Source organism: Hylobates moloch, unplaced genomic scaffold (assembly GCF_009828535.3).
Source record: "Hylobates moloch isolate HMO894 unplaced genomic scaffold, HMol_V3 SCAFFOLD_1, whole genome shotgun sequence".
NCBI lineage: Eukaryota > Metazoa > Chordata > Mammalia > Primates > Hylobatidae > Hylobates > Hylobates moloch.
The window spans coordinates 55,658,012-55,679,279 of NW_026652276.1; the positions used below are offsets into that span (position 1 = coordinate 55,658,012).

Below are 21,268 nucleotides of genomic sequence, written 5' to 3' on the forward strand. Positions count from 1 at the left end.
ACTAATAATAATGTAGATCAGTTGACACTTTTTGAATAACTTAGTGATAACTAATTAATATTCTGAATACAGGATTAACTAAAGAGTAACCCCTAAAGGCTCCATTTTAACACCCTAATATCTGAGAAAGTAAGTAAAATAACTTTAAGATTAATTACTTTGAAACGAAATAGGTATTTTTAAATAACGTGAAGGTAAATTACTATGTAATGACCAAAGTCAAAACCTAAACACACTTTTATTAAAACTGATTATATATTTGCTATGCTTCAGGAAAATGGGGTTGATAAGGAAATGGTATGAAAGGGACCATAACCAAATAACTTTTTAGGAAAGTCAGAACACTTTAGAAAGTGAATAAAACATTACTTGGAAAAATATTGTTGTTGCATAAATTGATATTCGGGCATTGCAACCTATTCACTACTAGATAACAGCAATTCTATTTTATGAGCTATGTTTAGTAATCTAGGTAATGTTGCACAGCAGAAAGCATACTGGACCAGGAGTTTGAATGTGTAAGCATTAGTCCCAATCCTGCTAGTAACTGCCTTGGCCAAGTAATGAATTATCTGGGCATTAACATTAAGAAGGGGTTGAGGCAAACTTCTTCTAACTTATGGCTTTGAGGAGTTTGACCTTGATGTGCCTAAAAGGTGTCCTGTTTAGGGTTCACTGAGCTTCCAGAATTGTAGGTTGCTATTTTTGTAATCAAATTTGCAGTTTTTGACTTCAAATAATTTGTCTGCCCCATTCTTTCTCTGAGACTGTTTTTCCACCTAGTTAGATTGTCCCACAAGTCACTGAGGCTGTTATTTTTTCTTTTTTTTTTTTTTCCGCTCTGTGCTTCAGTTTGGATAAATTCTGTTGATCTAAATTCATTGATCTTTTATTCTATGCTACCTCACTCTACTTTTGATCCCCCTCCAATGGATTTCTGATTTCAGATACTACTTTTAATCCCAAAATATTCATTCAAGTGTATTTAATTAGTTTCCCAATCTTTCCTGAAATGCCCATCTCTTCATCCATAATATTCATGTTTTCCTACAGACCTTTGAGGATTTTCATCATAGTTATTTAAAGTCATATCTGCTGTGGGTACACAAAGGCATACAGAATGGACACTGGAGACTCAGAAGTGGGGAAGGTGAGAGGGAGTGAGGGATAGCAAACTACACATTGGGTATGATGTACACTGCTCGGGTGAAGGGTACACTGATATCTCAGACTTCACCACTATACAGTTCATCCATGTATCCAAAAACCACTTGTACACCAAAAGCTACTGAAATAAAAAAAAATACAAATTGAAAGATAAAATATTTTTAAATATAAAAATAACAGAAAAAATAAAATCATGTCTGCTAAATTGTTTGTGGGTCTGTTCCTATTGACTGATTTTTCTCAAAACTCTGGGCTATATTTTCTCACATTTTCCCATTTCTTCCCATTCTTCCCCACCCTCCTCCCCTCCATGACATTGTGGATGATACATTGCAGAGTCTCTGTGTTGTGTCATCTTCCTCTGAAAGTAAGTCTTTACCAGCAGTCAGTTAAATTACAGGTGTATCATAAACTTGGGGAAGCTTGGTTTTATGGTTTGTTAGGGTGGGCCCGTTTTGGCTTTGTCCTTCATCCTAGGGTGAATTAATTAATCTTTGGATGTACTACTTATTCCTAAGGCATAGATCCAATGGGGTTTCAATGGAAAGATGGGTTTTTTGAAGCCCTCCAACTGAGTAAGGCTTGAACTTTCATCTCTTGTTTCTCGTGCAGTGGACAGTAGTAGCTGAATAACTGCTCCGTTCTTTCAGCCTTCCCTCTGTTGTTTTCCTCTGGGCCCCTTACAGCCTCACTCAGTGCTGGGTTCAGCCAAGGATTTGAGGGAATATTTCCCACCTCCCACCCTGTGGCTGCTTCCTTTCCTGGATTTTTCTCCTCAATTTCTAGCCATAGTGGCAGTCTCATCATTCCAGAAAGAAAGACAGCTTTCTGTTGTATTCTATCTGCTCCGTAGGGAGTAACCTCAGGGGTAAGTGTAGCTGCCTTCTTTAATAGTTAAATCCCCTCCAATTTCTGCCTGCTTTCAGTAACTTCAATGTCTTCAAAGGATTGTTTTCCACCCTATTTTGTTAAGAATTTATCATTGTTATCTGATAAAAGCTATCCTGCCATTACTGAAATTGGAAACCCCTATTAAACTTTAAATGGCTATGGTTCTGTTCTTGGTCACTAAAATTATTTATAATCTTTTTTTCTAATCAAGCATGTCAAAGTATTATGATATCTGTGATCAAGTTGCTTTGTTTACAAGAAAGTTTTTAATTAAAAAAAATTGTTTTTGTAGAGATGGGGGTCTCACTGTCTTGCCCAGACTAGTCTAGAACTCCTGGCCCCAAGTGAACCTCCTACCTTGGCCTCCCAAAATGTCAAGATTACAGACATGAGCCACTGTGCCCAGCTGGTTGCCTTGTTTTTAGATTTAGCTTATGTACAAGTAACAAACTGAACAAATGCAAAGGGTATTTGGGGTATAACCTAGCCAAAGAGTGTTTGGTATGGTAAACTCAGCAGGTAATTCTGATCCATTCATGATTTCAGGAGGCTCCTCATCAGGAGTTACAAACTCAAATTCCTACAATGGCTAGGCAAATGAGTAATGAGAACTTAGTCTTGTGAAATAAACGGAAGTCTCTCTAGGATTTACGGTAACCCCAAAATTGCTTGACCATCTTAGTGCAGACCTTACTCAGTTCCAATGCTGTATCCAAGCAAGAACACAGGCTCCTATCCTCAAGAATATTGTGGCTCTTAGAATTCAGAATCTCTGTCTTTGGGGTATTTATAATACATTAATGGTGCCAACTAGTTCATTTATTTTTAAAATACTTTGAGGCCAAACAAAACAACATCAGGCCGCTGTTTGCAACTTGTGATTTTGCTCCTGATCCAAGATATTCCCTGGGATTGTTCTGTCTCATCTCTTGATGCTAATCCTGACCCTCCTTCTCCCAATATGTTCTAGATCTGCTCTCAAGTTTTTCTTCTTTCCGTATCTACATCATATCCTTTAAAATGTGTTTTGCCCCTTAATGTATAAAACTGCTCAAGTATTTTCCATCTGTAAAACAAACTTTCCTACTTTTGCTTTCACCTCAAACTACAGCCCTTTCTCTTCCTTTCTAAGCCAAGCCAAGCCTAATGCCTATCCACTGCTTGACCCACTGTAATCTGGGTTTAGTGCCTGACCACCCCACTGAAATGGCTCTTTGTAAGGTCACCAATAACCTACTCTTCTCCATTCATCTTACTTTGTTTCTCTATGGTCTCATGTCACAGTCTCTCTTGACTTTTTTTTTACTTCTATAGCCAAGCCTCCTGGCCCCTGGCCATCCCATCCTCCTTTTAAATGTAAAGATTCACTGCACTGCCTTCTTCCTGTCTCCTTACTTTACATATTTCTCCTGAACAATCTCATCCATTAGCTTCTACTAATACCTATGTTATTTCTCTGGCTTTGATCTTTCTCCTGAATACCAAGGCTTATGTTTACAAGAAACTGCTGGAAATTTCCATCTGGATATGCCGTAAGTATCTCAAATATAATGTATCTTTTCCCCTCCTAAACTCTCTGCTCTTTTCCAAATCTCTGCCCCTTGGCTCCTATTTCCTGTCTCAATTCTCAGTCCAGCCAATCACCCAACCCTATGGATTCTACATCATACATTATCCTAAATGTCTCCTTCTTTCCATTCCCATTGTTCCTGGCCTGGTTTATTTAAGCCCTTATTACCTCTTTTTGGCAGTAATATGAAAATATTGCCAGCCATCATTCTGTCTTCTAATATGTTAATATACTAATATATGTAAGTACTTTGCATATATTTAATATTTCCAAAGATAACACTACATAATGAGGTAGCTATTATGATGTCCATTATATAGGATATAATAAAAAGGTATGGAGGGGCTAGGTGGTTTGTGCAAGGAAAGACACTACTGTAGAACACATTAAGAGAGAACATCCTGGGGACATAACAAAGCTCTACCACATGCTAGTTTGAGAGCTTTGATAATCATTCTCTGAGCTGATTTTCAAATCAATAAAATGGGTATCAATATAGTATCTATATTAGCTATTATATGAATTATTCATAATAAATAGACATATCACCAAAGCAAAAAACCAAAGCTACTTCTTAGAAATAAGTAGTATAATTTCTTTTTCTAAAATGCATACAGTTCTGTCACTTTTTGCCAACATGGCTGCCGGTGGTTGAATTTTATTGTATTTCAGGCCTGTTCAAGAATGTTTCTTCATATGGTTTGGCTGTGTCCCCACCCAAAATCACATCTCAAATTGTAATTCCCATAATCCCTACATGTCAAGGGAGAGACCAGATAGAGGTAACTTAATCACGGGGGCAGTTCCCCCCATGCTGTTCTATTGATAGTGAGTTCTCACGAGATCTGACGGTTTATAAGTGTTCGGTAGTTCCTCCTTCTTCATCATGCTGCCTTGTTTCCCCTTTGCCTTTAGCCATGATTATGTTTCCTGAGGCCTCCCCAGCCATGCTGAACTGAGTCAATTAAAACTCTTTCCTTTATAAATTACCCAGTCTCAGGCAGTTCTTTTATAGCAGTGTGAAACAGACTAATACAACTCTCTGTAATGGCTTGCCTCATTAATGATTTATCACCATTATAAGGTTCGAAGGATGTTTAAAATTAATGTGGGAAAAGAGAATTCCATGGCTCAAAATTTTCTTCTTGGACCAGTAAAGCGAATGATGGAAGAGACTTACTGGATAAGCACTTAACATATGCCTCTTGCATTTTCACAAAATCCTCACAAATTTACCCTCTGTGGACCAAGATACTTCCACAGAGGGTAAATTTCTAAGTGACTGGAAAGAGCTTTGAACCCAAGTGGTTTCAACGGTTTTCAAAATGATTTCAGGCAGGGCATGGTGGCTCATGCCTGTAATCCCAGCACTCTGGGAGGACAAGGCAGGCAGATCACTTGAGCTCAGGAGTCTGAGAACAGCCTGGGCAACATGGCAAGACCCCGTCTCAAAAAAAATAAAATCATTTCATATGTGTTATCTCATTTGATCCTAAAGAGCAACTAGTAAGTCAGGCAGGACAGGAGGGGTCTGCCCATTTTCTAATTCTCACACTCAAAATACTTCCATGTGTAGGTGCGGTACATTTTACATCTTAATTTAAGCCAAAATATCAAGTATGGTGGTCAGGATAGGGGTAGTTATGACTTGCTGGTCCAGGGGAAATATAACATCTATCTAAGCATATAGTGTTAGAAGTAAGGACAGTGGTTACTTTTGCAGGGCAGGGTGAGATATGATTAGAAAGAGACAGAAGGGGGCTTGTGGATGCTGGCAATACTCTATTTTATAATTTCCATAGTAATTTACGGTGGTGTATCATGCTACTTCAGTATAATTTCCCAAGCATCTCAACACTTAATTTTCTTCTTGGTACTTTTCATTTATAAAAATAGGTATTTGCATATGTATATTGCAACTGCATATATGCAATGACATATATACACTATAATTAAAAACTATAAAAGAAAGATGTAAACGTGCATTTTAAAAGCAATCTGATAACGTAAAAATAATAAAGATTAGCGTAATGAATTTAGAAATGTTTGTTTAGAAATGAAATAATTCTTATATTTCAGGCAAATACATATTTGTCTTTCTAAGGATGGATTTTAATGTGGTACATTTTGCTCTTTTTGTGTTTCTTTTCATCAAATAAATGACATTCAAGATTTGAAATTTTAGAGAAAGTTACCTCTCTGAGGTCAACCTTTTAGCGCATTATTGCTAGCTCATGTAATTAAAAAACAAAAACACATTACAGAAAGGATAAACTCCATACACAGAAGTGGCACCATATGCTTATGTTTATTGTACAGTCACAAGTTACATGTTGGAAATCAAGCAGAACACTGTACCAGTTTTCACTAACTCAAGTTAGCAAATTACAAATTTTAGAACAGATTCATTTTCTGTCTCACCCAATGTGGGTGACCACAAAGATATTTACTTTCTATGTTATTAGGTAGCAAATTAATTTGATATACTACACAGCTTCCAAGTTACCTTAGGATATTTCAAAGGGTTTCAAAACTGGTAAAGAATAATTCATTTCCAGCCTGAAATACAATGCAGAATGGACCATTTAGGGGTAAATAACCTCACTTAATCACTCCTGCTAACAAAAATAATACACATATTTGTTTATATTAGGCTTACTAAATTAATGACGACTTTGAAATTATCTAGATTTGGTTACATTGTTATATTGCACTTGAGAACAATGACAAAAAGCATCAAAGATTCAGTACCTCTCCCAAGAAGTGCATCATATATCAGAAATTAAAACGAAATATAAGCATATATTGCATGCTGCATATTTCTATTGTTCAAACCAGCCAACCAACAAACTAAAAGGAGTACTCTCCAAAACACGAGTATTAAGTAATTTCATCTACCTTTTTTGATCCTACAATCATTTTTCAAATTTTAGGTGTTTTTCTTTAAATTATTCATCAAACTACTACATATACAAGCTATCCAAGAATACAAACAAGGTGACACTGAGATGGGTAGTGGCTGCACACAGGTATTCCAAGAACGACTCATTCTTCTCCACCAAGCTCATCATTATTACATTTTGCAACTTAGGAAGATCTACCAACTTACAAATTCTGTTTGCCTTACAAAAATCGCTGATCTATTATATACAATACTTTCATCACACAAATCTCTCCCTTAGGGTCATGATTCACTATCAAAAATCTTTCACAGCCCTCTTAAGCCAGTAAAGTCTCTTTTACTAATACTTGAGTTTTCTTTATGGAAATGTAAGTGTTAACGAGAATTAACTATGAATAAGTAGTTTCATAACACAGGTAGAATGACAGCAATAATATTCTGACTAATTGTTTTACCTTCCAGATTCAGAATTACAGTGATAATCGTTAAGAGAAAAGAGAAAAAGAAAAAATGACTCACATGTATTTTTCTCAAAATATCAATTCTGAAATAAATACCTATATAAAAATCAGTATCAGTATCAATATTTCTTACCAATGTCAAATGTTTTTAATATCTTCTAGTTCGTTCATGTTTTCTTAAAACTGAATCAGATCATAAGAATTTTACATTTCAAAATGGATTTTTACTCTCAATAAATCACAAATATGGTAGGTAGTATTTCAAATGTTTTAGAGATTTAAAGTTTTCATAGGGCAATTTTTTGATATTTAATCATGATAAAAAAAATCCCATCATTTTCTTCAGAAAGTAGGCTTTCAAATTACACTTTTCCATATTTTTGTAGATATATAAATGTTCATTTTTTGAAGGAAAATCTATGCTATTATACAAAACTATATTTCATAAAGGTAATTTAAGAAATCATGTTAATTTCCAAATTACAGCATCTTTCAATCTCCAATACAAGATTACTTTCAAGATAGATGCCATAAAAGGAATAGATGGCAGAAAAGCAAATTCTAATACTTTTGTCAAAGTGTGACTTTCTATCCAACATATTTTCAGAAATGACTGTTACTAGGTGGTAAAACTGTTAAGGTAAATTTTGCTATAGATTAACTTACTGATTGGTGGCAGGCAACACTTGGCCCTAGGATAAAAATATTTTTCTTAAAAAATTTTAAATTTATTGGTAATAAAAATACTTACTGCATATGATTAAGCTCTTTCAAGCTACTAATAAAAATCTATACTCCAAGACCCATTACTTTTGAAATTCACTAAAGCTAAAATAGAGAGTCTTGTCTAGAGTCCTACCTTGTATACCTCAACTAAATGTGCTCCTATTTGACGAATATATTCTCAAGATTAGCTCAGTCAACTTGTGCATGAAATTATGAGATATGGCAAGATAAATTTCAATCATTTTTAAAACACAGCAAAATAGTCAATTATTTAAGGGAAATATTTATCATTACTAATGAGGACAGCAGTTAAAGAGCTATTAAACTCTCCATTTCTAATGCACAACATGATGTAATTGCACAAAAATAGGTATAACTGATCATCATCCCCAGGCCTTGAGGAACTGTGAATAAATCATATATTCCTCTAGAAGGTTCACCACTCTACAGAGCCATATAAAACTACAACTTGCCACCTATGTGGCTTTTATTAATAATCCTAGAAAAGTAATTTATACTAACAAACTTCAGAAAGCTTTAAAAGGTTTTCAATAACTTGAACTGCTTATAAAAATACCTTTTAGAAGTTATTCTGATAGCTGAGACTGATTTTACACATTACCTTGCTTAAACAGAGGTAATATTCCCGTAACATCATGCTATTGCTAGAAGTAAATCAGCGAGTTGCCTTAAGAGTTTTTATTCCAAGCATTACTCATAAGGTTGGGGTAAGGGGTCCAGGTTCCTGTCAACTGTAAAGATTTCTCATTGATCTTGACCCATTCTCAGTAACAGTTTTGGAAATATAACGAAAAGTACATGAATGGAGGAAAATAAATTAGTACTAACTAAAAACTCTGCTCTACTCTAAGAATGTAATACTTACTACATGCATAAGCAACAATCTCAAAGAACTACACAGTATTTTAATAAAAATGCTTTTTTTGTACTGTAAATAGCCAGACTAAAACAATGGAATAAATATGCTTTGGAAATAATTTCCAACTCCATATGGCTTTAAGCATTATGATATTCGGGTGAAATTAAACAATTACACAAAAGAGGCATTTGTGATTATGGAACTAATTTTTAGTATAGGTTGGCTTGAAGGATTTGACATAAAATTTATACAAGTTAAAGATGTAATAAAATATTGTGGATTTAATATAAACAAAAGTGTAATAGGATCTACCAGATTTTCATATTAAAACAAAATATTGTACCTTTGTTATTCAAAGCAAGAATTTTGATGGTATCACGTATGTGTTTATAAAATTCTACCATATAAGTGATTAAAAAAATCCAAGTTCATGCAGTTATAAAGTCTTTAGTATCCTGAAAAGTAAACTGTAGTGTAATATGTGTTAACATTAAGTACCTATACAAAAGACATGATTGCTAAGGTCCAAATTTGGACTGCTTTAAAACAACAACAACAACAACAACAACAACAACAACAACAAATAAAGTTCCGTACATTAAATCAGAAACAGTAACTGAAGGAGGTACTATTTTATATAAAGTAGTAAATCAGGCACTACCTGTCTTATATACATTGAATGAAAACTATCCCTTGAAATTTTATTATTTAAATACCTAAAAACACAAGTCACCCTCTGTTATTAAATGTATGTCTGAACTTATTTATAAGGACAAGGTTGACAAATATAATTCTCATTTTGTGGTTAATGCCAATTAGCACTATCAGCAGTAAAGCCTTGGATTTTTACTCCTCATGAAGAAAGTTTAAATCTATAATGAAGTTGCTAATTCTAGTGGGTCAAGATGTAGCATAACTTAAAAACTGCAGTTAAGTTTCTGAGTTTCCTTCACCATTTTCATGAGGTTGAAGCTGTTCTCTTTCTTGTTCTTCTTGAGGTGGCCGGACCCGTTTAAAAAAGCCCATCTGTCAGTTAAAGAAAAACCATTATTACTGTCACATCAGTGTAGAATACGAAAAGTATTTTTTGAGTGACTATATTACCACTAAGAACATTTAAATTGTATTTCACACAATTTATCTTCCCTCATATAATAAGTAATGCTCATCAAGTATCATCATTACAGTCCCTTTCTTCCTTCCCTTACTTTTCATTCTTCTTTTCCTTCTTCCCTTTCCCTTTTCTTCTGCTTTCCATCTCTCCTTCTTTCTCTCTTTCTAAGTCCGTTACTCACCCTGTACATTACAAATACCAAAACGGCCAGTAGCAACAATCCTGCTAGAACTGCTAAAATGATCACCCACACAGGCACAGGCATGGGCGCTGGCTGAATGCCCCAGGTGACATTAGTGGTAACCTATCAAGGAAAAAAGCTTTTAGTTTTTAAAACAGTCCATTGACTTAATCAACAAATATCTGAGTAAATATTGTATTTTATTTTAATGGAATTCACAGTATATTCTTTTCCTGCATATGATAATTTAGTGGTTTCACATTTGATATCAAGAGCATGCACATACACACATGAAACTCCCAATGATAGGCTGACTTCTGATTGCATCTGAAATGATTTTTTTTTCTTTTTTTGACACAGTCTCACCCTGTATGTACCCCAAGCTGGAATGCAGGGGCATGAACTCAGCTCACTGCAACCTCCATGCTTCAGCCTCCCCAGTAGCTGGAATTACAGGCCTGCGCCACCATACTCAGCTAATTTTTCTGTATTTTTCATAGAGAAGGGGTTTCACCATGTTGGCCAGTCTGGTCTTGAAATCCTGGCCTCAAATGATCCACCTGTCTCAGCCTCCCAAAATGCTGGGATTACAGGTGTGAGGCACCACACTCAGCTTGAAATGATTTTTAAATAATCCAATCCAGTTTATCATGTGCTGATCCCATTTTTACTCCTTAAATATCTTCAAAATGCCTCATTTGTTGCAGTTAATTTCCAACTTTCTAACTTTCTAGAGGAAAGTTCCTAAAATTTCCCCAATATAATTTACTATATACTAAGAAATCTCTTACACTGGACAAGATACTAAACTAAAAGGTCTAGCTTTAATCATTCCAGGGTAGAGGAGTAAAATGATAATATTAAACTAGGTTATAATGCTATCACATAACTTCATTAGTTTAAATTATCAAAAGAGTTAAGCTGTCGTTTTTTAAAAAACAAAATAAAAGCATGTACAGCATTTGAATTGAGTAAATTTATTCTATTCGCCTAAACCAATGACTTACCAATGTGGAGTTGGTGATATCCTCAATTGGAAGATTCTTATAAGGAAACTCTATGACATTAAATGAAGCAGATGACTTCAGAGAATAGGAATGATTCTGATTTTCTTTCTGTTTGGAAATAACAATTAGATGATTTCCCAGATATCAGGTCTTTTATATTTATTTGAAAACACTGGGTATGTTTGCTAAATGCTGCACCTGCCTACTTACATTCATAAAAGTCTCAGTCCACAGTAACGACTTTACGTACAAGATTGCACTCTTTCCTCTGTCTAATCTCCCAACTTGGCAGACAATCTTCAAGCACTGAGCGACTCCACAACCCTGCCAAAACAAATCCTTTACTTATAAGAAAAGGTCATTCTATCATCTCTTCAACATTTGAAAATTCGCCATTTTTTTTTCTTTTTGTGTGATGGCCAAAGAGATTATCCAGATTCTTTTGTCTTGAAAATAAACAAGCTAATAGTTGAGTCTATGAATGCTTTTTATTGTGAAGGGGTTGGTATGTTTCTTTTCTTTTTCTTCTTTTGCCACACATGTAGTTCCTTGTAAATGAAAGGGTTGGTTTTATTGTGATTTGTTATAGGAAGATAAGATCCACAATATTAAAAGATTCATTCTATGACTAGAACTCAGTATTCTTTAGGCAAACCCAGAACATGGTGATATTTGTAAGATATAATAACCAGATCTCAACATCCCCGTGGGAAAGAAAACAGAATTTTTAATGGTTATTCCATGGAGGGCCTACAGAAATCAAATCGCATGCTGATGGCCTCTGACACATTTAATGTTTTAATCAGTAACTTCAAGGTTGGCAGCCAAAAGAAATAAATATTCACCACCTTCTATATGCTGATCACACTTTATTAGACATATCACATATATACACCTCACGACAATGCTATCCAGTAGTGGTACCATTTGTTGATGATTAGGAGTAGAAAAGAGTTTCCTTGACCTGAGAAAGGGCATTGATAAAAAGCCCACAGCTAATATCTTACTTCATACTTCTTTCTCTCTAAGGTCAGGAATAAGACAATAGAAATCAAGCCATTTCTACTCAATATTGTACGGAAGGTTCTAGCCAGTGCAATTAGGTAAGAAAAATTAAGGCCAGATGCAGTGGCTCACTCCTGTAATCCAAGCACTTTGGGAGGCTGAGGCAGGCATTATCGCTTGAAGTCAGGAGTTCGAGACCAGCCTGGCCAACATGGTGAAACCCCATCTCTACTCAAAATACAAAAATCAGCCAGGTGTGATGGTGGGCACCTGTAATCCCAGCTACCTGGGAGGCTGAGGCAGGAGAATTGCTTGAACCTGGGAGGCAGAAGTTGCACTAAGCCAAGATCATGCCACTGCACTCCAGCCTGGGTGACAGAGCTAGACTCTTTCTTAAAAAAGAAAAAAAAAATCCAGATTAGAAATGATAAAGTAAAGCTATCTCTTTGTAGATGACAGGATCTTACATATAGAAAACACTCAATAATCCATATTAAAACTATTTAAGCTAAAAAAACAAGTACAGAAAAGGTACAGGACACAAGATCAATATGCAAATATGAGTCATATTTCAGTATACTATCAATAAGAAATCCAAAAGAGAAATCAAGAAAACAAACTTCCTTTAAAACAGCATTGAGGTCAAGAGCAGTGGCTCACACGTTAACTCCAACACTTTAGGAAACCAAGGTGGGAAAGTCACTTGAGGCCAGTAGTTCAAGACCAGCCTAGGCAACATAGTGAGATTCTATCTCTACAAAAATGAAATTTAAAAATTAGCCAGGTGTGGTGGGTGCACCTATAGTCCCTAGCTATTCAGGAGGCTGAGGCAGGAGGAATGCTTGAGCCCAGGATTTCGAGGTTGCAGTAAGCTATAACTATGCTACTGTCCTCCAGCATGGATGAGAAAATAAAACCCTGTCTCTAAAAAATAAAAATAAAAATAGACCAGGTGCGGTGGCTCACACTTGTAATTCCAGAACTTTTGGGAGGCCAAGGTGGGTGGATCACCTGAGGTCAGGAGTTCGAGCCCAGACTGACCAACATGGTGAAACCTGTCTCTACTAAAAAAATACAAAAAATTAGCCGGGCCTGGTGGCGGGTGCCTGTAATCCCAGCTACTCAGTAGGCTAAGGCAGGAGAATTGCTTGAGCCTGGGAGGCAGAGGCTGCAATGAGTTGAGATCACATCATTGCACTCCAGCCTGGACAACAAGAGCAAAAACTCCTCAAAAAAAAAGAAAAAAATAATAATAAAAAGCATTGAAAAGAATACACAGAAATCATGTAACCAAGGATGTGCAAGACAAGTACACTAAAAGTGACAAAATATTGTTGAAAAAATTGTAGAATAAACAGAAAGACATACCATGTTCATGAACTAAAATATGTAATGTTAAGATAGCAATACTCCCCAGATTGAGACAGGCTCAAGAAAATTGCTACCAAAATTCCAACTACCTTGTTTGCAGAAATGGACAAGCTGATCCTAAAATCCACATGGAATTGCAAGGGACTCTAAATAACCAAAATAATCTTAAAAGGAAGAAAATGTATTCATATTTCCCTATTTCAAAACCTGAACTCCAGAGCTATGGTAATCAAAACAATTTGTTATTTGTATTAAGGATATACATATAGGTCAATTGAATAGAATTGAATGTCTAGAAATAAATCCATATATTTATAATCAATTCATCTCCAACAAGACTGCCAAGACCATTTAAGGGGAAAGAATAATTTCTTCAACAAACGTTGCTCAGACAAATGGAGAGCCACACACAAAAGAATCAATCTGGACCCCTACCTCACATACACAAAAATTAACTCAAAATGAATCAGGGATGTAAATGTAAGAGCTGTAAGTGTAAAACTTATAAAACCAAAAAGCCTAGGTATAAATCTTCGTGACCTTGTATTGGGCAATGGTTTTAAAAATATGGCAACAAAAATACAAGCAACAAAAGAATACATAGATAAATTTAACTTCAGATTTAAAAATTTTTGTGCATTAAAGGACACCATCAAGAAAGTAAAAACACAGTTCACACAGAATGAGACAAAACCTGTGCAATCATATATCTAATGAAGGTAGTATCCGGAATATATAAAGAACTCTTTGTAACTCAACAATAAAAGGCAAATAACCCAATTTAAAAATGGGCAAAAAATTTGAATAGACATTTGTCTAAAAAAGATATACAACTGAAAAGATGCTGAATATCATCAGTCTACAGGGAAATGCATATCAAAACCACAATGAGTTACTTCTTCACACCAACCAGGATGATTATAAAAATTTTAAAACAAACAAAAACAGAAAATAATAAGTGTTGACAAAGATGTGGAGAAAATACGACCCTCATATATTGCTGGTTGGGATTGCAAAATGCTGCAGCAATTTTGGAAAATAGTTTGGCAGTTCCTCCAAAAGTTAAACATAGAGTTTCCACATGACCTAGCAATTGCACTCTTATGTTTATTCTCAATAAAACTGAAAAACATGTTTACATGGAAATTTATGCATGAATGTTCATAGCAACACTATTCAAAATAGACAAAAAGTAGAAATAATCGAAATGTTGATCAACTGATGAATGGATAAACAAAAGGTGGTATGTCCACACAATGGAGTGTTATTCAGGCATAAAAATGAAGTACTGGTGGGCTGTAATCCTAGCACTTTGGGAGGCTGAGGCGGGCAGATCACGAGGTCAGGAGATCAAGCATCCTGGCTAACACGGTGAAACCCCGTCTCTACTAAAAATACAAAAAAATTAGCCAGGTGTGGTGGCAGGCACCTGTAGTCCTAGCTACTCGGGAGGCTGAGGCAGGAGAATGGCGTGAACCCGGGAGGTGGAGCTTGCAGTGAGCCAAGATTGTGCCACTGGACTCCAGCCTGGGTGACACAGCAAGACTCTGTCTCAAACTCAATAAAACTGAAAAACATGTTAAAAGAAGGCAAGACACAAAAGGCCATATGTTGTATGATAATATATGTATGAAATGTCCAGAATAGGCAAATCAGTAGGAATGCAGATTAGTGGTCACCAGGGGCTGATGATAGGGGAGAGTGGATAAACTGCTTAATGAGTACAGCATTTCTTTTTGGGGTGACAAAAATGTTTACAATTATAGTGGTGATGGTGGTTCAATGTTGTAATTATACTAAAAAACACTAAATTATACACTTTAAAATCATTAAAATGGTTAATTTTGTGTAAGTTTTGTCTCAAAACAGATTCTGAAGGAGGACAGAAAGTGCAAGATCAAAAGTGGGTTTGGGAAGTAGAAGGCAGTTTCTATTTCACATGGGTTGGTCAGGGAAGTTCTCTGACATAATTTTACTTTTAAGGACACAAGAAGGATATGGGAAAATAAGCCACAAGGATATCTAGACAAGGAATTCCATGCAGATGGAAGAGCAATTTTCAAAGCATGGAGGAATAAACATGCTTGGGGCTATCTGTTCAATGAAAGCAAGGTGGAAAATTTGAGAAAGAATAGTAAGGAGGGGAGATGCAAGCAGAGAGGCAGGAAGGGCCTGTTGATGTTGGGCTTAAAGGTCATTGTAGCCTCTTGCTTTCTCATTGAGTTAGATGGGAAGGCACTGGAGTGACACAACCTGACCTATATTTAAAAGGATCACTGTGGCTTCTATAGCATACAAAGTATAGTTGGGAGAAATGCAGAAATACAGAGGCCAACTAGGGGTTTGGCAATAGTCCAATCGAGAAGGGAAAGTAGCCTGGGTTAGGTTGTGTCAGTGATGAAACTGGTGAGAAGGGGCCAGATTCTAGGTATTTTCAAAGAAAATATTGATACAATTTGCTGAAATACAACACGTGAGATATGAGAGAAAGAGAGGAGTCAAGCATGAGGTCCAGGTGTTAGAGAATGAAGTTGATATTTACTAAAATCAACTAACAACTTTATGGAAAGAGCGGACTTGGGAAAACCCAAGGGTATATATTTACAATTGTTTGAGATTCCTATTAGATATTTAAAAGCAGTTTCTAGTAAGCAGTTGGATATTGGAATCTGAAATTCAATGCAGAAGATCAGACTGGAAATATGAATCGAAGCATCTACACCACATGGTATTTACAGCCATGAGAGTCAATAGAAGGAAGTGATTAAGTGAACCAAAGCCACTAGGCAATTGAATGGATGAGGATTAACAAGAACCACAGAATTTGGTGATGCAAAAATAACTAGTGATCACTATTGAACATAAACAGTGCTGGGCATGGTGATTCATGCCTGTCATCCCAGCACTTTAGGAGGCTGAGGTGGGCAGATCACTTGAGCTCAGGAATTCGAGACCAAGCTGGGCAATATGATGAAACCTCATCTCAACAAAAAAATACAAAACTTAACTGGGCATGGGGGTGAGCACCGATAGTCCTAGCTACTTGGGGGACTGAGAGGGGAGGATTGCTTGAGCCTGGGAGGTCAAGGCCTCAGTGAGCTGTGTTTGTGTCATTGCACTCCAGCCTGGGTGACAAAGTGAGGCTCTGTGTCAAAAAACAAACAAACAAAAAACACTATACCAGGTTCTCTACTAGAGATCTGGAGATTTGTTAACTAAAAGAAAAAAAAAAAGGCAATTGCCTTTAAAAACATTATAGCCATTATATAGACTAACTCAACAAAGGTTAATCAAGTGCTAATTATTATTCCAATGTATTTTTGTTGGGACCTTCTGGAATTTTTAGTATTGTACTAAAGCCTCAGAGATTAGGAGGAGGCCAAGAAAGAGGACAGTTAAAGAACTAGAGTAGGAAAATCAAGTTGGGACATAAACTAGTTTTATTAGCTATCTACAAAAATAGATCATTTGAAGAAAATATGGCATTAATCTGACTAGGAAAAAGGAAAGTAAGAGGAATGCATGGTATAAAAATAAATGTAGTTGTTCAAGCACAGCTGTTGTTATTTTTGAAATGTTCTTTGGCATCAGTTCTATAGTCACATATTTTTAAATGTCTATGGTGCACATATTTGGAATGGCACTTACCAAAGTGTGAATATCTCCTTCACTGAGGGCAAGATCCCGCTTAGTGATGAGATGGTCCCGCTCACCTTGCCCAGCAACCGTGTCATTCTTTTCAGTTGTTTGTAAAGATGAGATCTAATGCAATCACATTAACAAAATGGTGGTAAATGATAATGAAAAACATTTTATATCAGCATTTTGATATAAACTCTTAGATATGATTAAAAAACAGTGAATGAAAATTTAGTATGACAGAATATTTACCACTGAGTATATGGTGAGCAGTAAGGACAGAAAATAAAGATTAGAGTCTTTAATATGTACCAAAAAAGTTAGCTTCTCCCTAACCATTATTTTCAGCCCTTGTTTAGCTAGAGTGGAAACTGATGAAACACACAGAAATGGCCTGAAATTCCACAGTACATTTGTGATGTCAATCATGGGTATATCTTTTATTTTGTTTCTTTACATTTCCTTAGACCATATTGTATAATAGTGTCTAGTGCAAATCTGTGATGGAGATGACTATATCCAAAAGTCAAGAGAATCATGAGTAAAATGGTATAGCTTATCCCAAAGGTAGACATTTTAACAACAAAACACCCTTGATGTGATATTATGCCTTGAACAAACAACAATGTGATGGAGCCAAGGTCAAACTGAGTCACTGAAAGACATCTCATGAGGCTCAGTAAGCACTCCATGAAGATGTGGTTCACTAGGATGTCACAGAATCAATTCTTACCCATTATACAAATGAACTTATCCTAAGTGTACTGCTTATGAACTAAACCATTTTTTGCAGAGTGGGTTTTATATTAAAATAGTTGTTTTATTTTATGAATTTCTTTTATAGGTTTAGAAAGAAGGCAATGAAATATCATTGTAATGAAGAGCTGCTATTAAGCATATTACCTTAATTCTCAAAGGGTTGATCTCCATATCTGAAGTGCAGTTCATTGGTCCATCAATATCATAATGAAGGATATACAACAGAGTGTTGTTATTATATTTGTAAGGCCACTGAAGATGGAGCATTGCCTTGCTGAATGAACTTGGACCATTGTTTCTCAGCTAAGGAGAAAAAAGAAAATGCATCTACACCTTGGGCAAAAATCTATTCCATAATCCTTCCCCTACATCAACTTTAGAAATCATGTTAGCAATAGGTTTTGAATAATAGCAGTTTCCACAGTTAACCTCTAATTACAATGTGACCATTTTTATGCAAAAAATGATCAAACTCAACATTTGTCTCTAACACAGAGTAATATGTGTCAGGATAAAAATATAAACAAGGCTGGGCACAGTGGCTCATGCCTGTAATCCCAGCACTTTGGGACGCAGAGGCGGGCGAATCCCTTGAGGTCAGGAGTTCATGTTCAGCCTGGCCAACGTGGTGAAACCTGTCGGTGAAACCCTGTCCCTACTAAAAATACAAAAATTAGCTGGGCATGGTGGCGCACACATGTAATCCCGGCTACTCAGCAAGCTGAGGCAGGAGAATCGCTTGAACCCGGGAGGTGGAGTTTGCAGTGAGCTGAGATCGCGCCACTGCACTCCAGCCTGGGCGACACAGCAAGACTCCACCTAAAAAAAAAAAAAAAAAAAAAAAAAACAAACACATATATATATATATGTATGTATGTATAAACAAAACACAAAATATTTAAAAGTTATTAATGAAGGATGACAAAGAAAATTTCTTCCTATAGAAACAGTTTTGGTTATTTGCCATAGGTATTTTCAATTTTTAGCCAGAACTACAAAACGCCCGTGAGAAAGTACCAATGACATTTCTTTTATTCAAGTAGAACTAATTGATTTTAAGCAACAAATTATATAAACTGCTTTATTTAAACAAAGCTATTTGTCAAATAAAAATGAATTTATGTACAGGGAAAATATTCAAAGAAATCTGACACATACTTAACCAATGTAGAGTTTACATAAAAATTACATAGAATTTTTTTTTTTAAAGGTAGCTTAGTTGTTCCTCTCTTCATTGGCTCACTCACTAGGTTTGAGTAAAATCTAACAACTGCAAACCTCATAGATGTGCTGAACAACTGGCCCAACATCTTCTTCAGTCTCAGGGTTCTCCTTGTGCTCCCAGTTTGGAATCGGAAGAAAGATATGATCAGGACTTGAGACTCTAAACAATGACCAAAGAAAACCTACCATGAATATCAAAATGATATAGTCAGTTCATTTTCAAAAGTACCCCGTATTCATTACTCAAATAAATAAAATTAGATCTAATTTTAAAAAATACTTTAAAAGAAAACTAATGAACACACACATGCACAAAAACTGCTCTTATGAAATGTACATGTAACAGCTGAATCGACAATTTGTGTAAAAGTTCAATAAAATTATTTTGTGCATGTTGTTGCCATGTCTTGTTCCTTTTGAGGATCACCCAGTATTGGGGGATTGGAACATACCTAGGATTTTATTTCTACAGAAGCTAATGCCCTAGTAAAACCACCACTAAACAAGTAGGGTCTACTGTCCAGAAGAGGCTAAGGCCTGATAGTTACCTTTAAAAAGCAATCATAAGAATGAGATACTCAACTAAGTATTCATACTGACCCTCTTATCTCAACTGCAGCTAAAACAGCAAGGTCAACTTTGTGAGATACAACTGGGCTTACTTTGTCAAATAGATTTGAGCTGAAAAAGAAAAAAAAAAAAACCAAAAATGAATTATGCATAACCACCAAAAACATACAGAGGCAAACCCAGTGAAACTAAAAATTAACAAACAAAAGAAACAAGTGTGAAGCTTATACCTCAAAATAGTTATTTTCATTAACATTTAATTCCAAGAAGATGAACATTTTATTTCTGGATTTTAAATTTTGTTTTACAAACTCAAATCTGACAATAAAATTTATTCTTATAATGTAAATATTGATTTTAAAATGCTATAATCAAGCAATAAAATTTAATCTGTGCTACTTTATGTTTAAAGTATATTACATAGTATATTTACAACAAATAATATTTATTTGATAGTTATAAGTGAATATAAGTTGTTTTCATACCTTTGGATTTGTAAGTCAAATTTCACAGAAGTATCCATCTCTGACTGCTGATGCACACTGAAACGAAGACCAGCTAAGAGCTGAAGGAGAGAGGAAAAGATAGTAATGCTAGTCAATGTCTAATTAGCAAAATTTCAAATTCAATGTCTAAATAAAAAATAATGTTCTAAAATGGGGTTTTTCTGAGCTTACAATAATACTGAACAAAGATAATTAAATCTTATTTTCTATCAAACCTATTTTACATAATATACCTGGGCCAATCCATAAGAGAGCCTATTTAACAACAATTATTAATCATAATTATACCTCCTTATAATACTAACCATCTTTCTAAAAAGTGCAAAACTAAATGTTTGTTGATCCAGTGAAAGTCTAGCAACTGGGTACAAAACTTTGATAACACGAAGCTAACAACCAAAGTATGTGCTGTGTTCACAGGCCAGGAAAGAAGAAATGGATGGTTTACTAGAGTAAGGGAACCTGGCTAAAGAAGGCATGAGTAGGGCCACAACCAGAATTTCTCCACACACCTCTCATAACACTCCCAACACCAAATATCCTAATTCCTGCAGGCAGAAAATTGGTAGATTTTAAATAAAACAATTGAACCACCAGGTACAAAAAAGAAGTCTTCTTGGGGATCATATAAATGACATTTAAAAACAGTACTTCCTGGGTACTGCTTCCCACTCCACAAAACCTGGAACTGGCTACTTGGAATAAGCAGAAACTATATAATAACCAGAAAGCTAGAGAGAATGAGAATATGAGAAAATAAAAGGCATGCTCATTGTTAATAAAACATTGAATACATGTGAAAAACTGAACTTAGGGTAATTTGTTCAAGTTCTCATCCCTAAGATACCGTACATCTAGAAACACTAATGACTTGTAATAGAAAACATACTAAAGAAATATGGAATATTTAGACCTGTATTACTACAGATCTTCAAAGTACCAGTATCAATATGTCATTAAATAAATTCTATTGAAAAAGTCACACAGCATATACTGCCATTTTGCCCTTGCGACTAGAAATTCTACAAGGTATATTTTGTTTACTTTTTAGAGGATTCGGAAAGCAAGCCATTGGCTGCTTCTTTTCAAACTCCTGGGCACCCTGCTCCACCATCTGAAGGGGAGCCTGAACTGACCTTTGCTTTGATCCTCTGTGTGGGGCCTGTGATGGAATCTAGCTCACCTAGGATTGACAGTCTTGGTAGTTGCCAGAGTAGCTTTTCAGGATCCATTAAGGCATCAGTGTAAAATAGCAAAAATTATTATTTCAGTCCTTAGTTTAAACCATGTTCTCA

At 35.5% G+C, this 21,268-nt stretch overlaps 1 protein-coding gene across 2 annotated transcripts in view; it reads right to left on the minus strand.

The window, feature by feature from the left end:
* Positions 1 to 7,593: 7,593 nt before the first annotated feature.
* Positions 7,594 to 21,268, minus strand: part of ITGAV (integrin subunit alpha V) — an 89,215-nt gene continuing 75,540 nt past the window's right edge. For both annotated transcript variants that reach the window (XM_032755201.2, XM_032755202.2), the window contains 9 exons: positions 19,953 to 20,032; positions 19,498 to 19,578; positions 18,952 to 19,057; positions 17,818 to 17,976; positions 16,924 to 17,037; positions 11,110 to 11,223; positions 10,900 to 11,007; positions 9,893 to 10,015; positions 7,594 to 9,623 (listed from right to left, as the gene is read on the minus strand). In XM_032755201.2, coding sequence (XP_032611092.1) covers positions 9,528 to 9,623; positions 9,893 to 10,015; positions 10,900 to 11,007; positions 11,110 to 11,223; positions 16,924 to 17,037; positions 17,818 to 17,976; positions 18,952 to 19,057; positions 19,498 to 19,578; positions 19,953 to 20,032 — 981 coding nt within the window. In that variant the 3' untranslated portion in view covers positions 7,594 to 9,527. The remainder of the gene's footprint in view (positions 9,624 to 9,892; positions 10,016 to 10,899; positions 11,008 to 11,109; positions 11,224 to 16,923; positions 17,038 to 17,817; positions 17,977 to 18,951; positions 19,058 to 19,497; positions 19,579 to 19,952; positions 20,033 to 21,268) is intronic.